Below are 20,064 nucleotides of genomic sequence, written 5' to 3' on the forward strand. Positions count from 1 at the left end.
TCAACTACTCTCTGACCTCCTTTGCCAACTAAGATATTTCTGTAATTACTGCTATGGCCATCAAAATAGTTATAAATATCACATTCTATATACATGTATAGTATATATTAGTTTATAAACTAGCTTATTATGAAAAAGAAAAGCTGGTAAGTGTTTAGCAACTAGCTTTCCAAGATTATGGAGGGAGCCTTGGACTACAGGAATTGCTAATCACTGGTGTAAAACTTTCCTACCTGGAAAGTCAGCTAGCTCTCAAAATTTGTGAAAATTTAACACCCAGCTCTTTGCAAGACAGTAGGAGCTGGCTGCCACATATTTTGTTTTGCTTCTGGTCTCAACCTGAACTCTCCTTCCTCCGTGCTACATCAGACCACACTCCAGCCCATGCCTCACTCCCTCGGTTCTGACCTGAGAGGTAAAATTCAGAGCTCTGAGTCATCCTCCCTGTGATTTCTCAACGCCCTTCTGCTTTGCTCAACAAACATAACTTCCAGTATACTCCTAATGATATAATTATTTTGCACTTAACTTCTAAATGACCGTATCTATGCCAGTGCTATAAATGCTAGATACGTTGATTATCACTGCAGTGAGCTTTCGTCATTTGTCTTGAAAAGTAGCTGCTAAAAATCACTGTTGTATCTGTGAACAAAATGATGACACGGGGTAGAATGTTGGTTGCAATATTTTCCTCTTTTCTCAAACTCCTTTGCTCCATTAGCTAACTGCCTGCCACTGCAAAACACAGCAGCCCAGACTGCAGTAGGTGAACCTAAAATCTGTCTACGAACTGGCTCTGTGGGCTCTTGCTCTTTAATGGTTACCTACCCCCTTCCTTGTGGCTTATAAAAAACACAACACATTTCAGTCTAGGGCTTTCATAGAATTTTCTTCAATTTTTCTAAATTTCACCCATGCCGTTTTAAGCAAAACTCTCCTTGTTATTTATAATGCTGACCCCTACCATACATAGAATAATTATAAAATTATTGAAAAATCTCTTAGAAATGATTCAGTGTATCTACATGGATTAAAAATTTGTCTTCACTTCTGATCCTAAGATGCAAATTGTGGTAAACTGACCATCACAGTTGCTATGTGAATTTTAGTGCTATGCTCCAACTAATAATTTTACTAGACATATGACCAAGACACTGATTAATATTCTTGGTATGTCAATATCTCTCACTGTTTTGGTGGCATTGCTGCTTAATTAACTTTGGCATAACTGCAATCTCCTAAGAAGTAGTGATAGGTAAATCAGGCAGGTGAAAATAAATTTTTAAAATAACAATTAAAAGCATCTCTCCCGTATGTTTATACAATATAAACAGACAGTCCAGATGGCTCCATTTTTTTAATGTCTTGATGTCTTTTACTGTACAAAGTTCAAATAACTTTGTGGCATTTAAAATGTACTTTTTCCTGCCTATATGAGACTCACATACTTTTATTTTCAGTATATATTTCTTTCAGCTTCAGCATCACCAAAATATCTTCTCTCCATTGGCAAAAACTGAAATCAACTCTTAAGCATAGTGTTTAAAAATCAGCATTATATTATAGTTACAATAATTGGGTGAAATATTATGTTGAAATAGAATATTTATAAAATTTCAAAGCATTACTTCATAGGTTACATATTAATAATAAAGCAGAAAGTACCATTAAAATGTAAAGAACGGCAAACACCAGATCTGTGTGTGTGCATCATGAATATCACATTGTCAGTAACGTGATAGGCTGGCATGCAGTGTTTACTGATGTGACGCAATGAGAAGAACACTTATCATCCACGTGGGATGCTTATCATGTTTAACATGAATCTAATTGTAAGGAAAACTTGATCTAATCTATATTGGTGCATATACTATATGACAACTAAACACAACATTAAAATGTTTGTGTTAAGTTAAAAAAAAAATAGTTGATATGGGGAGAGTGTCCATACAAAACACGACGAAAGATCGACGACCACCAGCTGCAATGTATTAATACTGACCAGACCCTAGAATTTTTTAAAAAAGAAAGCTATCTAGGATATTTCTGGTAATGTGGGGAAAATTGGAATATGGATTGTATATTAGATAATAATCACATAAATATTACATTTGTTGTGTAATGTTCTGGTTATGTGTTAGCTTTTTGTTGTTGTTCTCAAATAACACAGGTACTGAAGTTCTTAGGTTATAAAATATTCAGGATAAAATATTAAAAGTTAGCAACTTAAAAAAAAAGGTAGCAACTTAACTTTCAAATGGTTCTGCAAAAGAAATTAAGAGGATGGTGGAAGTACATGTGTACGTGTATGTAATCCATATATATGGTTATCTATATATATACTTGGAGATAGAAAATACATATTATATATACAGAGAATACATATGGAAATAGAAAGAGAGCAAATACAAAGTAGCAAACTGATAGCAGTTCGTTAAACTAGATAAAGGGGATTTAATATTCACTGTACTTCTGTGAGTTTGAAATTTTTAAACAAAAAATGGTGGGAAAACTTTTCAAAAAATTATATTCTTGTTACTTAGATCAATATATTTTTGGAGATTAAGTAATTTTAAATGGGATAACTTTTCTCTACTTTACTCATCCATTTTCCACCCCACAATTTGTTAACTCAGAATAAAACTGTCTACCCAGAGACACAAAACTTCTCACTCAAATGAAGAATATTTTCATAACAATTATTTTGATTTCACCCAAGTTTTCTCATCTTTAAACTAAAATAAGAGACAATCTTAAATAAAATTAGTCCATCTTTTGAACAGATGAACACTGTACTTTTTAACTTTTTATCCATTTTATTTCCTTACTTGCAGTGGCTTAAATAAAATCCCATTTTGTTCTATGGAAATACATGTTTCTCATCTCTTTTCACAGAGTTTCCATGATATCTCTGGAAGCTATTGCTTTAAAGAACTTCCTATAAATTACACCCACACCGGAGATTACAACTTGGCCATCTGGGAATAAGGTATCTAAATGCACTTTATTATTTTATATTCCTTATTTGGAGTCTTATGCCAGGGCTTCCTCTCATTGGTGAGTCATTGCATTTCAGAAAAATGTCAGAAATGCAGCACTCGATTTAACTGCATTCATCACTGATATAGGGATTTTTCCACTTACTGACTTTGGCAGGGAATTTTGACACAAATAGTCTATTTCTAATGAATTTTTTGACAGGAAAAATGTTGGTTATACATTTTCTAAGAAAAATAAAGGAGCACATTTTCCTTACCAAGAACTAGTTGTTTTTGACAATATCTAGGTCTCTAGATATTTTTTATTGGACCCAGTGGTAGCCATGGCTAGCATTTTTATAAATTAGTTACACAAAATTAGTGTCTGTTAATTTGCTTTTGAACTGGAAGAGAAAGTCAGTTTGGAAAATAGAGGGGTTTTCTTCTCCTTTCACAACAGACTGTATGTGGCTGTCACCACTGGATGGCAACCAAAGACACAGAAATACCGGGAAGGCTGGAGACTCACAGCCTAGAGTCCTAGCATTTCAAAAGGAATTTAGGAGGATCTTACCAAAAAAATGCATTCTGCAGGTAAAGGAAATACAGACTTACGATAAACTGTATGATTGTATACTTTAAAATATATTCTTTCAACAAATCATATTTTAATACATTTTGAGAAAAAAATATTGACATTAGCAATGATGGCCTTATTCTTATTCATCTGTACCAGCTCAGAATGGAATATCTTTTTTAAAGTTCAGCTTCCAAGGGGTTCCACTGATGCTCCCTTCACTTACGAGAAGAAGAGGAGTAGGGGAGGGGACTGTCTACTCAGATGACTGATCTGGGATTGCCAAGCTGAGAACTCACAAGCTCTGAAAACAGGAAGAATTAGTTTTAACCCCACCGCCCTGAAACTTCATAATTGCATGAGCTGGGGTGGATTCTTTTGGCTATTTCTGCTACGGTTTCCTCATATGTAAAAGGAGGAAAATATGCCTATTCCATAGGACTGGTAAAAGGGAAAAAAAGTGAACAATTCAGGCAAAAGTCTCAATTATTATGTAATTAATAAAGTAAAATTTTAATAGAATAAAATATAAAATTTGATTTGCTGTTGTTTAGCTCCAGAGCTGAATTCTAAGAGAAACAACCTTCTTCGATAGCAATTTTGGTATTTTAGCAAATTTCCACAATATGCATTGGAGAAACAGTGATGTATGAGACAAAAGTCTCTGAAACAAGAAGCGTAAAGAAAAACAGAAATGAGAGAAAAGTTAAACAGTAATAAATTTTAAAATATAATGAAACATACAGAAATGGAAGAAGGTTCAAGGTATAGATGGCTCTTCTTGTAAAGTAGGTGCTGAAGGAGAAATAGGACATTTTTAAGACAAGCAAGAAGGTGAGGGCACGCCTGATGGGAGGAAGAGCTGGAAGTCACGGGGCATGAAATCCAGTGGTGTACATGGGAAATTATGATTAGTTATGGGATGACTGAGGGTAAGGCACACACAGAAGACAAGGAGGACAGGGAGCGAGGTTTGAGACACATATAAGTAGATGTCAGACCTTGCAGGGTCTTTAATGTCAAATGGAGAAGCCTGAGGTTCATGTGGAAGGTGATGGGGAGGACTTCAAGATTTCTGAACAGAGCAGGTCAACGATCATATTTATACTTTTGGAAAACCATCGTGTAAGTTGCACAGGGATGGAGTAGAAAACGAAGTGGATGGCAGGGAGCCCAGAGACAAATGAGATTCCAGTCCCACACAGAAGGAGCAAGTGGGGAGGAGCAGGAGGCAGCCTGGAAACACCCTGTCAGTGGATGACGCTGGTACCACTTGAATCCGAAAGTGAAGGAGATGGAGGTTGACTCCACAATCTTTGGTTTGTATGCTTCTTTGAACTTGCTGCTCAGTTGAATCTTTAATGATGTAAACACTGTCTGCATTCCTAAAGATGTTGCTCTGTTTTGTCCTGTAAGATGTTGTGAAGAGAACAAAAGTACCAATTCATAGATAAACAAGTTTATAGTGTCTAGCACAGGGAACTGCCTCTTTGATATCTAGTAGTAGCTTACAGTGAAAAAGGATATGAAAACGAATATATGTATTTTCACGTAAGACTAAAGCACTGTGCTGTGCACCAGAAATTGACACAACATTGCAAACTGAGTATACACTTCAATAAAAAAAGCAAAAGCAAAAAAAAAAAAAAAAAAAAGGATCAATTTGGTCACTTAGGTTGTTCCCAGCCAAGGCACATTTTGTGTTTTTAAGAATCCTAAAAATTCTCTAAGAAAATCTTGCTTACAGGAGTACCAGACTATGATGGAAGGAGGTGGGTATCTGAGACAATGTTGTTAGTGGTCCTCACCACTTGAAGAGCACTTGCATGACTTTACTGAGGATGGGCTTCCTGAAGTGCTGGTTGGGGCAGAGCTTGAATGGACTTCCTGAGGCACTCAGGAGAGGGGCCCCCTGCAGTGTGGGGACAAGCACAGCCCACCACCTCTCAATGCTCAAACATGCGCCACCGCATCATGTCACTTGGAGGACGAAGTCACCTGACCATAGCCTGAAATTGTCTTGAAGAAAGTGAGACTTGAGGAAATGTTTTCAGGTAAGGGAAGCAGAGTGAGGGTGCTGAGGAAAATAAAAGTGCAAGAGGTTGTAGGTCCAGGGCTTGAATAAAAAGCACATAGAGTTTTCAGACCTAAATTTTTAAAAATCCAGATCTGTTTTTATGACAAGGTAATTTCTTATTTAATACAGAAGAAATGTAGTAAAGAGCCTGGAAATTTGAGAAATACATTAACAACTTCATGAGGCCACTGCAGAATATAACTGTTCCTATACACTTAAGTAACGAGTTCACAGAATTAATTCTGGAATTGGCCATTGATAGTTTATAATCTTCTGTCATTCCCACCTGGCATAGAGTCACATTTTTATGTGACTTCACACTAACATAGCTCCACACTACCCACATGTGAAAATGAAAGACTTGACTATATTTTGCTTCAGATCACAACATCCCCAAAACGTAACAGCATAACTGAGAACAGAAGCGGGGAACTTCTTTTTTACAATGGACACCAGTTCAAAGAGGAGAGAGAAATCAAGAAAGGGCCCATCAAGGAAAAAAAATTACAAGCAATGATTTTGTTACAGATAACATATTCCATTTTCATTAAATGCTAACAAAGAACAGGGAGCATGCCTCTTAAATGAAAATGACAAATAATAAAAATGTCTTGATTCAATACTATCCAGTAAAGAAGCAATGTTAGTGGAGGAGGAGGAAGAAAGGAAATCTCCCCAAAAAATGAAAAAGGGAAGGATTTGATTGTTTATAGGATAATAAATTATACACAGTCCTGGGGTCAAAGGTCAGCAGGAAGGGCTTTAAAAGCAATTTTATTGGGCAGTCACACATTATAACACTAACATAGGTGGGTGTTGGCAGGGACTAAAAAGAGCTTTGAGGGATTATGGAGAAAAATCTTAATTATTTTCTGACAGTTGCATGAAAAGTATTTTTGGCACTGCATTGGGATTTAACCAGTAAACTAGGCTTCAATTCAATACTGTCTTATTGCTCATGTGGGCAATTTGAAAAATATTCACACTTTAAGTGTAGGCAGCTGTGCTGTTTCTTGAATAAAAAATACACCAGCTATTGTTACATTCATTCATCCACTTGCTCCTCACCCACACGTGTATTTTACTGGGGACAGGGCAGGAGAGCGTAACAACGGAAATGACGTGCGATCTGGCATCCCTTCCAGCTTTAACTCTGCTGCTTCTGCTGACAGGATCTTGTGTCAGTGACTTCACGTCTCCAACCCTTACTCTCCTCTTCTGAAAACAGAGACCATAATAATACCTCCTTAATAGGTAGTAAGAGGAGATAATACGCAGCGCTCAGTTACGGCCTGGCTTTGAGTGGGAAGGTCCTCTGCTGCAGTTAATCAGACGTACTCCTACTACTGGTGTAGAGATGATCTCCTCAGGCCTTTCAAGGCTGTAGAAACAAACCAGGCGACATTTCCTTACTTTTCACCCTAATGATCACTGCCTGCAAAATCCTAGATCTGAGCTTTCTAAAGAGGCCTTGAATCAGCTGTTTCTGAGAATCCCCAAAAGGTGTCTCAGGCGTGGACCCTTGTTTGGACAGGCACCAACGCCCCTGCACCAGTAATGCTGCTGCACCCAGCATCCTGGTCTCTGACAGCGAGCATGATCTCGGCCTGCCGAGGCCACCGCTGATCTTCTAGGTGCTACTGTAATGTGGTATCACCTGTCATGGATGGAATGCTCATCAGTCCAAAGACTGTCTGACTGTCTGACTGCCTGACTGCCTGAGGCAGAAGTGCCCCACACCCTCATAGTTCCACTGCCATCAGACACAATGGGGACTAAACTGGGAAATACATTTGAGCGACAGACACTAGGATGCATTTGAAATAGGACTTCTCTTTTCCTATGTCCACAGGGCTCACTGTGCTCCTTACATCTAGATGATTCTTCCTGTAATTAGTCTTAGCCACCCAAGCCCCGTTTCACCTTGCCAGATACACCTGAAGCTCACTTACATGAAACTTGGGACTCTCACTCATGGAAGAGTCTAGTGAAACAGACAGACATCTGAGCAAGTGATTAAAGTATGTCTTAGGCAAATGCCATCACATGGGCATATACCAAGTGTAAGTGTAAGGAGGGCATATGCCAAAGAAGGAAATAGCCAGTTCATCAAACTTTATAAAGAGGTAATATTTACTCTCGATTTTGAAGGATTGGGAAGAGAAATCTCCAAGAATGAAATGCTTGCTTCAATCCACAGAGATGTGAAAGGATATCTGGTATGCTTGGATTGAAAATGTCTTAGAGAGTCGAAAGAGGTAAGTCTACAGTTGCAGCGAACGTTCATACTGTGATGCGGTTTCTAAGCAAGGAATTGCATTATCGATTTATTTAAATAATAATCAGCTGAATAGGAAATGAATCACTGAGGGAGGTGGCAGGTAGATGGATTAGGAGTCTATTACAGAAATCTACAGGGGGAAAATTAGGGCCTGAGTGCAACAGGAATGGTGGCAGAAAGAAGATACTGATCCAAGAATTACAGGAGGAACACACTGCAAGTTAATCAGTATTCTACCTCTGTATATATTTTTAGATCAATGTATTTGTGGAAAGTCACAAATTATGGCAATTTAAAGTCCAAATAGAAATGTAGCATTAGTTACAACTCAAATGGTAGAGAAGTGTTGAGTTTGATAAAAATAACTCTTCATTTAGTCCCATGTTTGGCAGTTGGATGTAACTCAGAAATAATTTTTCCATATTTTACAAGCATTTTTAAAATGTGTTTCATTGGTCCTGTAATATACACCTGTGCTTAGTGACATACACAGTTATGAAGTCCACATCTTTGAAAGAATCATCTTCATAGGCTACTGCCAGGTTACGCAATATATCAGAATAAACATGTTTAAAACTTGAGTTACCATAATTATGGAAAATGTTATGCAAAATATACATCTTCCATCTGATTGCTAAAAATTATGCCTTAGAGACTTACAGTATGTTCTTCATACTACATTTTGGAGACCTTCCTTTGGAAGAGAGAATGAGAATTTCAGCAAGATGGCAACACAGTCTACTGGCTTGCTACAACCTTATAATTGCACGCTTGGTTGAGCGGGATTGAACACAGAAGGCGATTTAGGAGTAATCCCATGATAGTAGCTCCCTCTTTCCTGCAGTATATTCAAAAGAAATAATTTGAGAATACTATTTTGAAATACCTCAAATAGATAAATTACTTCAAGTATCACATTTTTATATAGACTAAAATATAGGTGATATTCTGGGTTTTTCACAATTGTTGGCATTAATTAGATGTAGATGTAATTTGGCTTACAAAGGTTAACCTCTTCAGCATCACTCCCACGACCACTCCTTTTCTCCCATCTCCTACCTGCCCTTTAACCCTGCTCCATACTCATCACTCTACTCTTCAGCCAGAGTTCTTTCCACCCCCCGTTCGCCTTCATAGCTGAAGTTCTTCTGCATGAAATACTGTCTTCCTTATCCCTTTTCATCTAGCGAGTTCCTGCTTACCCTGTGGGTCTCTGTGTAAATCACTCTGTTAAATCAGGTTCCTTAAAGCAGATTCTTGTTCAAGAGATTTACTGGAGAAGTGCTGTCGGGTAAACGGGAGTGAGGGATACACAGCAGAGCTAGAGACAAAAGCAAAGCAAGAATGGGTCTCGGCTGGAGTCTAGCTTCCTCTGATCTCACTGAGGCACAAAATGCAGCACGGAGTTGACACCACCCGGACGCAGTGATGTTGTTTCCTCTTTGCCTCGTGGCTGGAGCCTGGGGAGAGGGTTTGAGGATCAGTGCATGGACCCTGAGCCAGGTAGCAGTTTTGTGGAGAAGGTACCAGCTGTGAGTTGTTGGTCCACCAACATCTTCAGCAGTGGGGAGATGGGTGTGCATCAGGTCAGAGCGAGGGAGGGCGGAGTATAGAGGAACCAGCAGTTTCCACTAGATCCTTTACTGCCTGACGTCCAGAAGCCTCTCCAATATACACTTAACCCTTGAATGAGGCTGAGGTTAGACGTGTCAACCCTCAGCACAGTGAAAATCCACATGAAGTTTATAGCCCACACTCCATATTGGCTGATTCTCCATATCCAAGTTTTCTCTGTATCCAAGGTTCTGCATCCGAGGATTGCACTTCAAACCCATGTTGCTCAAGGGTCAGCGGTAATCCCATAGCACCCTGAACATCGCTGTCCCAGCACTCACTGCAGGGTACCACAGATAATGGAATTCCCAAGAGGGCAGGGATTACTGATATGAATTTTTTAACACTGTAACCAAGCCTTGCACTCAATAGGCACCAAGTAAGTATTTGTTAAACGCTGTTTGACAGTGAGGAAATCTACAATCCCATAACAAAAATTCTTAAATAAGAAAATTCTTTTGAAGCAGTTACATGGTTCAAGATATCAAGTTATGTGTGCTCATCTGTATGCAGCTAGAAACCATCTGCTTCATTAAGATAAACAACAGAAAAATTCTTGACTTTCATATTCTTTCAGTAAGAACCCTCTGGACAGGTGTGATTTCTCCGTACCGTACCACCTGCAAGTTGCTCTTCAGTTTCTTTTGAGTTAAAAACGAAACAGTTTGTTCAGTTGGTGAAATCTTCATGAAGCTGAACAATTTGTCATCTGGGCTGTTACAGAACTTCTAGCAAGGAAAGCAATACATTTGCAAGTAAAATGAACAGGAAACTGCTAATTAGGCATCCCCAAACAACCATGTGTTTTCCCAGGAACAGCATGAAAATTTTTGTAAAGATAAGTAAATAGCAAAAATAATAATAAAGTTTGTTAGTGAATAGTTCCCCAGGGACACACATTAAAAAACATAGTAAGTTATATCAATGCACGCGCTAATGGATCAGCTTTGGGTATGCGTCTTGAGGCTTGCTACGTTGACTTGGATAGAGTCCCGAAGAGAAGCTGACTTGCATCTTGCATGAATAAATTCCTAATTAGCTGCCCAGTCCTGAAGCTTTTCCAATTAACAAATAGCTTGATCTGAGGGCCTGGACAAGGCATGGAACTTTCAGCCAAAGAATGTATTAAAATTGTAGAACCAGATGAATTTGAAAACACGTTCCGAACAGAAATCTTTATCCAAAATACATACACTAAAAATTATACATTCAATCTTGTATAGAGACGATTATTTCATTCCTAACATTTCTTTGAAATGAAACAATACTATCACTAATAAATCATAAATTTCACTTCCAGATTTTTTTCTGGATGCTATACTAGATGCTATATTTTTTCTAGATGCTATACTAAGAACAAGTATGATTGATATTTATCTACAGATATTTATTTACAGTCACTCAGCAGTCTATTATGGTATTTTTTTACTCACATTCACATTTTTATTATGCTTCTGAATACCTGTATAAATGAGAAAATGGCTGAATCATGTTCCAAGCCACAATCTCAAATATTAACCTGAAAACATTTAAATACTGATGAAGCTTGGCTTTGATGTACAAACAAAAATAAGGATTACACACACAACACACACACACACACACAAATTCCAAACTAGCCATTATCATGCAAAACTCTACACACTGTGTCATGTACAGTTGTATGAGAGAGCAGTGATTTTTAAATGCCTCACCCCCTGAACACTGCTACAGATCCAAATGTGGCTGAAATAATTAATTTCCATTGGTGATGCCAAATCTCTAAGGAAGATACAACCAAGGCTTTTCTTCCAGAAATATGCAATACTTAACATTCTGGCTGTGAAAGGTTTCAGCCATCTGATATGCAAAACGCATTATGTAGAAGATGCTCTGTATACCAACACAGCATCCCATCCGATACCATGTCTGCTCTAAGCTCTTTATCCAAACAAGAATCATATAATTTGTACAATAAGATTTATTGTATCATGACATTTAAACTTCCTTATGAGGGGAAATGGGCCCTGCCCTATTTCTAAAATCTAAAATCTTAGAAAAAAAAATAATTGCTCAAGAAAAAATTGTGATGCCCTAAGGTAGTAGTTGTCACAATTGCGTGTGTATCACAATCACCGGAAGAACACAAATTCGGAAGCCCAGCCCCAGGGTTTCTGATTCAGTAGAGGTCTAGGGTGGGGACCTGAAAATCTGGGAACAACGACTGTATTAAACATTTAGGAAATTAAAACGTGTATCTAAGGGCGTAAGTTCTCTCGTGTTTTTTTCAAGGAACATTAAGTTGCATTTCTCCTTAACTATGTATCCAACCATCTCAAAGGTGAGATCTTTATATAATTAGCATTACTCTTAAACATTTCTTCCTCACTAATGGGTTAGGTGACATGAAAGAAAAAACTTTCTTTTCGACTAATTAAATGAAATTTAAAACACCTACGTTTTAAGTGAAAAGTAAAGCACTTAGATGAAAACAAAAATAAAGAAAACCAATATACAAATTTCAGAAAATAAAAGCAAGTGTATAATAAGCTATGTACTGGACAATAGCATTCCTGAATGTATGGTTTTAATATAAAACATTTAGATAAAAAGTTATGATTCCACTAATACCTGGAATTAATTTTTATCAAACCGTTCACATACATTCTGTACATAAATTTTCAGTATGATTATGACACATATCTCTTGTATTTCAAAATACAACAGATCATCAACTGACAGATTTATTAATTTGCTCTGATATGGTACTTGGGGAGCTGTAGTCAAGTAACTAGCACCACCCGTGATGCTTAATTTTCTGTGTCAACTTGGCTAGGCTATGATATTCAATAGTTCTTCCAGACTCATTTAGATGTTGCTGTGAAGGTATTTTTAGGTGTGATTAACATTTAAAGCAGTAGATTCTGAGTACATAGATTAGTGCAGGGCGTGGGTGGGCCTCAACCAGTCAGTTGAAGGTCCTAAGAGAAGAGATGGAGGTTCCCAGAAAAGGAGTAAATTCTTCCTCCAGACTGCCTTTGGAGTCAAGACTGTAACACTGACTTTTAACAGAATTTCCAGTGTGCCAGCATGCCCTGCAGATCTCAGATCTGCCAGCCCCCACAATCCCATAAGCCAATTCCTTAAAGTCTCTCTACAGATAGATGATGATGATGATGATGATGATGAAGACAGACTGATAGACAGATACTATTGATACCCTTGGCTCTATTTCTCTGGAGAACCCTAACTAGTACATCTAATACATTTGTGTGTGTGTGTGTGTGTGTGTGTGTGTGTGTGTGTGTGTATCACATAGAAAGCCCTATCACTGCAGGTTTCATGTTTACACTGTGGATCTTCCTACCCCACAGATTATCACCACTTACCTCTGAAGAAACATGTATAGCAATTTGAGAAGCCTGACTTCAAATTAGATGGCAAAGACTCAATTCCAAACCAACAGCACTATGCCCTTTTTTTTTTAACTACTCTGCAATACTCCATACATTTAAATATTCCATGCTCACTAAAAAAAGACATTCATTTTGTTTGATACAAAATAATTTAAATATATTACTCTAACATGTGGATTTACTGATTCAGTATAGCTAAACATGCCTAGATTCGATCTAGAATAATCCAAAAAAGGACCAGTGTTTCATCCATATCCATAATTACTTGTCATTTCATATTTAATTTATATAAAGTTTACATTAAAATGTTTACATCATCACACATCATATAGAAAAGCCTATGGACTAACAAGAGTCTTCACTTAATCAGGAGGCGGGCTTTCTCATTGTCACAACGGCACAGATGGGGCAAAGAAATGATCAGCTGTGTACCAATTCAGGTATAGGTTGGCTGACAGAAAACTCAACAATTACACGGCATTTCTTAAAATGGAAATACCGTTCTTTATAATATAGAAATGTTATAAAAATTTTAAGCACTATCTCAAAGTGTACAGAGAGCAAATTTTTTTTATTTGTAGCTTCCCTTCTCCCAACCCTTGTTTACAGTTTGGTACCTTTATCAGATGAACTGACTTTTGGGCTACTTTCTAAACTTGAGACTCATTTCCTTCATGATTCTACGACTCTTGAGTTTCTCATTCCATAACCCAAAGATTTACAACTTGAACTCTTTTTCACTCCATTACCTATAAAACTGATTAAAGGCAAAGCTTTGAAAGTGGACTATACAAAAAAATACTCCAAAATGATCATCTGCATTCATATATTTCCCGGGGGGGTAGGGGGGATGAAAACATTCCCTCATTTCAGTATAGTCATGAGAAAACGAAATCTTCAGAACAATGAACTACATAATTATATTAATTACACAAGTCAAAACATAAAGGTCAATAACCTCCAAATGTTACACTCATTACTATGCAAGTAATTTCAAACTGGATTTTGGAAACCCATTTCAACAACACCTAGCAAAGTTTATTCATTTATTTTGAGAAATGCACCAGAAAATAAGGATCTTGATGGCTGGGTAATAAAATAACTGATGGGCTTATAAAAGAAATGAAACTACTGTATTTGGAGAAGAAAGTATTATGAATAAGTGACTGCTCTCTTCTGTCTCTTCTGGCATTTTTATTTTAAAATATAAATCATTCACTGATGAATTTATGTGCTATGATATGGACAAGTAGAAACGAGACTAAGAAAAAATACATGCCATCTTTATAGATGCAAACTTTCACCTATTTTACTGAAAAGGGATTAGTTTTTCATATGTAAGCTCAACATGAAAATGAAGGATAAATGAGGAACTGCTCAGGGTAATGTAAGAAATAGGCTTCCTGGAGCCCCTGAACACTGCTGCTGTTTTGCAGAAACACAATCTGGAAGTCACAAGTCTACAGCACTGTGATGAAATCTGTACCCCTAAAGAGATAACAACTGCTGTGCCAAACAGATGGGAAAAGGTCCTTTCGGTTTCCACTTCAGTGAACTTTTATCTTGCTACCTTTCATTTTGTTCATTTCCTCTAGACACAATCTCTGATGGAAGAAAGTAATAAGTTAAAAATAGCTTGCTTGTACTGCGTCAGTCTGGCAAGGAACCGAGTAGTTAGACACGCGGTGATGACTGATGTTCAACCTCATTTTGTTCTAGTGATTCTGTTTACAATACCTATTTCCTTTGGGAAGTCAATGGATGAAGAGAAATGACTCTACGCGTAGCAGCCTTAAAGCTGTCATGTCACCAAAACAATCTGTTGTATGATGTACTGATATTTAACATGGCTTCATTTATTTCCAGTCAAGTGGTAGTTCATTAAGATCAACTCTAAGACAGTGATTGACTATTCCCAAACTACTGCTTGCGAGTAAAAAAAAAAAAAAATTTAATAGTGTTTTTTGCTTTGTATTTTAACGTTTAGTTGTCCCTTGAGAAAACTGATGTATTGCATGGGTATAAGACAGACCATAATTCTCCAAAACTGGGGCATTTGATAAACTGCCTATTAAGATACATTTTTCTCTACCTCTATCCTCAATGAAACAATCATTTAAATTATTAATAAGACACTATCTTCTACTCCCAAACCAAAATCCCTAATATTGATTTTTACTGACTCATAAGTCAACTTTCACATCTTTGTTTTCCAAATAGAAGTCTTCTGATCCATGATAAAAACCCATGGAATGAAGACAGAAGCTCAATACAATAGTGTTTCATCCCTACTGAAGTAAATGAATACAAACTGCTTAATGAGATTTAATAGATGTTCAATGTTTACTATGTGATAGCTAGTATTCTAAACTGTTGATGTAAACTTATTTAATTCTCAAATATGAATTAGGCATTACTTTCAGTCACATTTTAAAGATAAGAAAACTGATATAGTTAGAAGTTAATAAATGTTCCTGAATTCATTTACCTACAGGGGCTAATCTTTACTGTGAACCTTGGTAACCTGGCTCTTCAGCCTACATGCCTCACCTCCGGGCTTTCTGGCTTTCTGAATGAATGGCTACACTACAATGAGCAACGGAAAGCTTAATACTAAGTAATCAGGACACGCCCAAGAAATTCAAATCAAAGAGTACTGAGAAAATGAAAAGATAATCTGAAAGGTTACACACTAACGGAAATGATGTAAAGGGCCACCAAACTTGGAGCGCACGTCATTCAACAATGCATTTGCTCTGATTCTGTTTCTCATTTCCAAGTATGCTAATTAAAATTCCATACGATTTTAAAGATTCTGCAAACCATTCACACTTGTAATCCTTTGATCAGTGTTCACCTCCTCTACATCTTAATCTTGATGAGAAACAGCTCATGTCTGTCTTGTCCATCACCATTTCCTTATCATCTAGGACGGCATATGTGACAGAATAGACTCTTGACAATGTAATTTTTATTATGGCTTATTATATTTTTGTATTTATTATGTTTTATTATAAAATTTTCAAGCATACACAAAGAACATCCTGTCTCCATAATACAGCTTCCATGACTCTCCGTGCACAGAAAAGCTTGTTTCATAAATAGGATGACCGTCTTCCATCCATTCGCTGAATTATTTTAAAGCAAATTCCAGGCATCATCGCATCTCATCCAGAAGTTATTTTAAATAAATGAATGGAGGCTCACATCATATATTAAATACTTTTATTTATTATTAAATACATTTTCAAGTGCTTTTCAAATCTTTTATTAAATACTTTTCAAATTCCCTCAGTCAAAGGAGATTTCCTCCTTATCTGAAAGCCTGTGGGATTTTTCTGTGTCTCTCTTATTTCACAGTACCTGCTTTGCTGTGTACACATTGTGAACACGTTCTCTGTTTTTGGATTCTAAGTCCCTGAGATGGGGAAAAGGCTTACTTACCTTTGTATCCCATTCAAGGTCAATTGCAGTATTGAACATGGAATCTAGTCTTCTGTCTTCTACCCACCACCTCCAAATACGTGTAGGAGGATGCCAAAATAGGGCTCTTTGTTTCCATTTCAGCTGAGAACGGATGATAGATGGCTTTCCAAACTGAGGTGCTAAACATAAAAAGCAGATGGCTAAAAACTGGGTCTGAGTCCTTCATCTTGACATCTTTAATTGTATTAAAGGATTGAGGTCGAAGAGGCCAAAGGAGAGAATTTCTTTGAAGAAACTTGTTGGACTGCTGTGTCTTTCCCCCATTCCTTCATCCTAAGTGAGAAAGGCTTAGGGATGGTTGGAAGTTGAAGGCTTAGAAGGACCTGTAGTTGATCCAAGCCTAAGAAAATGGAAGGTAGCCCAGGCTTGTAGCATAAGTTGCCTGCCTAGCAGCAGAGTAAAGAGACTCAGCTCCACTGGGTACAGGCTGCACGTCCACCAAAAGCAGGAGAGAGAAGCCAAGTTTCTGTGGCCTGGAGTGGACCACGTGGGAGAAAAGAAGTGGAGCAGAAAGCAGCCAGAGGTTTACCATCAGATGGAGGGGGCTGGGTGAGAGGCACAGGCTGAACACACAGAAGCCCTAGAACGTCAGTGCTAATGCCTGCTAAATCAGGAATCATTAATTAATGAGCTACAAAATATCAAAAAGCATATTCGTTTCTCTTATCCCTTCTCTCTCACTGCTGCCCCATTGTCCCTCCAGCTCCAAACATGCAGGAGTCAGAAACACGGGCTGGAGGACAAGGGCACAGATTGGCACGTGGACCTAAAGCTGCTACCCCCACTGTAAGTGCCTCCCAGACTGAAGCGCCTACCTGGGAATGGGGAGAAATGGCCATTTTAGGTAAAGTTTTGAGTTCTGATTATTAAATTGGCATAGACCTTTTCATTACTGAATTTAGACTTTTTATGAGCTGAATTTAAGTACTGAATTTAGGCTCTTTATGGAACTAATGACAAGAGAAGATGCTTCAGACACTAGCAGTGACCAAAAAAATGCTGAGAATGGTCATGATTTCATTCTAGTGACGAGGGAAAAGCAGTCTTCTGAGTGGGTCTAAGGGAACAATTTCTACTTTCACCTTTCTGAGTCCAGCACCCTGAATGTAATGACTGCATGCCTAATAGGAGACAACTGACTACTGAGCCAATAAATCAGTGAAGAAAGATTTAAATTTCTCAGTTCAGAAGATGTGATGCCATGCAATTATTGCCAAATCAATGGAGCACTTTTTAGAAAACATCAAAATGGGTATATTGAACTGAGAAGAATGGGTATTTTCCTAAGCTTTAATACAAATTAGGAATGTCAGAAGTTGGAGCAAAGTTGATAAATCGTGCATTTCATTTCTACCATCTCCTATATTACTTTCTATAGACCCAAACTACGGGATAACTACTTCAGGCACTATCATTTAAATAAAAATTATCTGCCAAGCGAGTACACTCTAGTAAGGCAGAGATAGTACACAGTCAAGAACTTTGCAAGTTTTATGTTCATTCAGAACCTGATACACCAGTCATACCTGTATTTGTCCATTGGACACAGACTGTGTATTCTACCAGGGGAAGAATTTAACAACCCCTTACAATGTATCTAAAGCCACGTTTTTTCCTTCTGTCTTCTCTCACTGAAGATGGGAGACTCAGACTTTGACCTTGGTCAGGCTTTGGTACTTCACCCACCCCCAACCCAGGTGCCTCATCTGTGACAAAGACAATTGTACCTAATACGTCTCTAACGCAGGAGTTTCTTGGACTTTAGACTCTGGTTTCACAAAAATGTCTATAGAAGTACACCCAATGAGACATGCATGATCATAAGGCTGAGTTAGTCAGTCACAGGTAGAAACTTTGATGCTGTATTGCCTTTGTCTTTTTTTGACACTCAATTTCATTTTGGAACCACATATTACCCACCAAAATGTAATCACCACGCATCTTCAAATCACCAAACCTCCTAGTTCTCACTAATACATATAAAAATTCCTCTTTCTCAAAGTCCTGTTATCTTTAAAAAATTACTGATAGGTGTTTAATATCATTCTTATAGCCTCTCGGGTAATACAGGAGCTGTATTTTTTTTTAGTAGATCAGAAAAAAGATATATGATGTATAAATGCAAAAAAGTATTAAAGGTGTCATGGTGGATTTAGAGGTTACAATAAAACACAAATGAGAGGCTTCGTCCCAGTAGGACTCAAGATAAAAGCGGGAGTTTGGCAAAGCTGTATATCCAGTTATATGGAGAAAATGATATAGCTGAAATTATTCCATTAATAGCAGAAATTTCAACGTCTGTGGTAGACTGTCACAACGGGGTAGGAGTAGGGATAACTCTTCATCACACCTTTTAAGCAACCTCCAATTCTGAACCAAATAAGACAAACTATAGGTATGATAACAATAATAATTATTACAAAGGTATAATTCAATAGGAGAAACCTGATGAAGTAGGCAGAAGTTGCAAGGGGGGAAGAAAAAGAAATAGAAAACAGACTGGTGTTTAAAGCTGCCATTGCACAAGCAACATAGAAAAAGCAACCGGTTGTTACATTAATGACATTCAGAACAATCCTAAATTCTGATTGGGTTTAAAACACAGTCCGTGACATTTGGAAACTAGGCCATGTGTTTAAAAAAAGATAAATAAAATACAATTGAATGTAGCAAGGTCAGGAAGAAAAAGAAAATTCTAAGATGAAGTGGCTCTCCAGACAAATAATGGGTAAAGGAGCGAAAAAACACTTAAGTACAAAAAGTTACAGACAGGAAAAATGTTACAGACAGGAAAAGAAAACGGATAATAGACAAGTAGAAAATCTCAAAAAGGTCAAAGATTTATACATTTATCTGATTTTTTTTTTAAATTCAACTAGACTATGTTGAGATGAAGCACCTTATAAGAGTTTGAAAAGAAAACCCTGGGTTATGAAAGAGGCATTAAAGAATATTAACTAAGTCAAGATGGAGTAGAAATCACGTGGATTATTAATTTCACTAGGATATTTAACAGCTATTGGCTAGTTTGAGTTGTTGCAGAAGTCATAAATTCCTGAAGATTGAGGGAGAGTTAGTGGATTATCTGCCTATTAATCAAAGGGGAGAAGGAAGCCCTGGTAATTAAGTAGCTGTTACCTGAACTTCAATACTCAGAAAGGCAAGTGCAAACCATCACACAATCAATTTGTGGTCACAGAGAACTGAGAACGGAGTAAGGACCGGCAGGCCTTTCAGAGAACAATTTTATTTCATGATGAAGAGACAGGAGGAGTAGATAAGAGAAATTTTAAGAGACACAGACTACATGGGTTTCAGTAATATATTTTCATCTTTAATCAGAAATTGTTTGAACTGTGGACCTCAGTGTCATGAGAGTACGTATGAGATGCCTACAGTCTTTAAAATCATTTGAATTAAAACAGATTTTGTTTCATGAATTAAACAATGCTTATATGCTACAGCTATCTGAGATATTTTCATCTACAGTCACAAAGGAATTCCACCTCTTTTGATGAGCACAAAGGTAATCAGACCCAATTTTATAGGCCTGTCATAATATTGAAACAATCTGTATGGTTCCCCTATTTTTCAAGGCAGCACGTCTGGGAACATAAATAATCTTATCAATCATCTCCTAAAAATGCCTTCGGGAG

The 20,064-nt window shown here is 37.4% G+C and overlaps 1 protein-coding gene across 9 annotated transcripts in view; it reads right to left on the reverse strand.

Moving 5' to 3' along the window:
- Positions 1 to 20,064, reverse strand: part of GPC5 (glypican 5) — a 1,150,604-nt gene that overhangs the window by 856,859 nt on the left and 273,681 nt on the right. Inside the window, exon 6 of one of the 9 annotated variants that reach the window (XM_032496794.1) lies at positions 6,390 to 7,013. The exons of 7 other annotated variants lie outside the window; for them this stretch is intronic. In XM_032496794.1, coding sequence (XP_032352685.1) covers positions 6,914 to 7,013 — 100 coding nt within the window. In that variant the 3' untranslated portion in view covers positions 6,390 to 6,913. Of the gene's footprint in view, positions 1 to 6,389; positions 7,014 to 16,167; positions 16,528 to 20,064 lie in introns of those variants that run through there. One more of the 9 variants, XM_032496793.1, reaches the window with a different exon arrangement.

This window comes from Camelus ferus, chromosome 14 (genome assembly GCF_009834535.1).
Source record: "Camelus ferus isolate YT-003-E chromosome 14, BCGSAC_Cfer_1.0, whole genome shotgun sequence".
Taxonomy (NCBI): Eukaryota; Metazoa; Chordata; class Mammalia; order Artiodactyla; family Camelidae; genus Camelus; species Camelus ferus.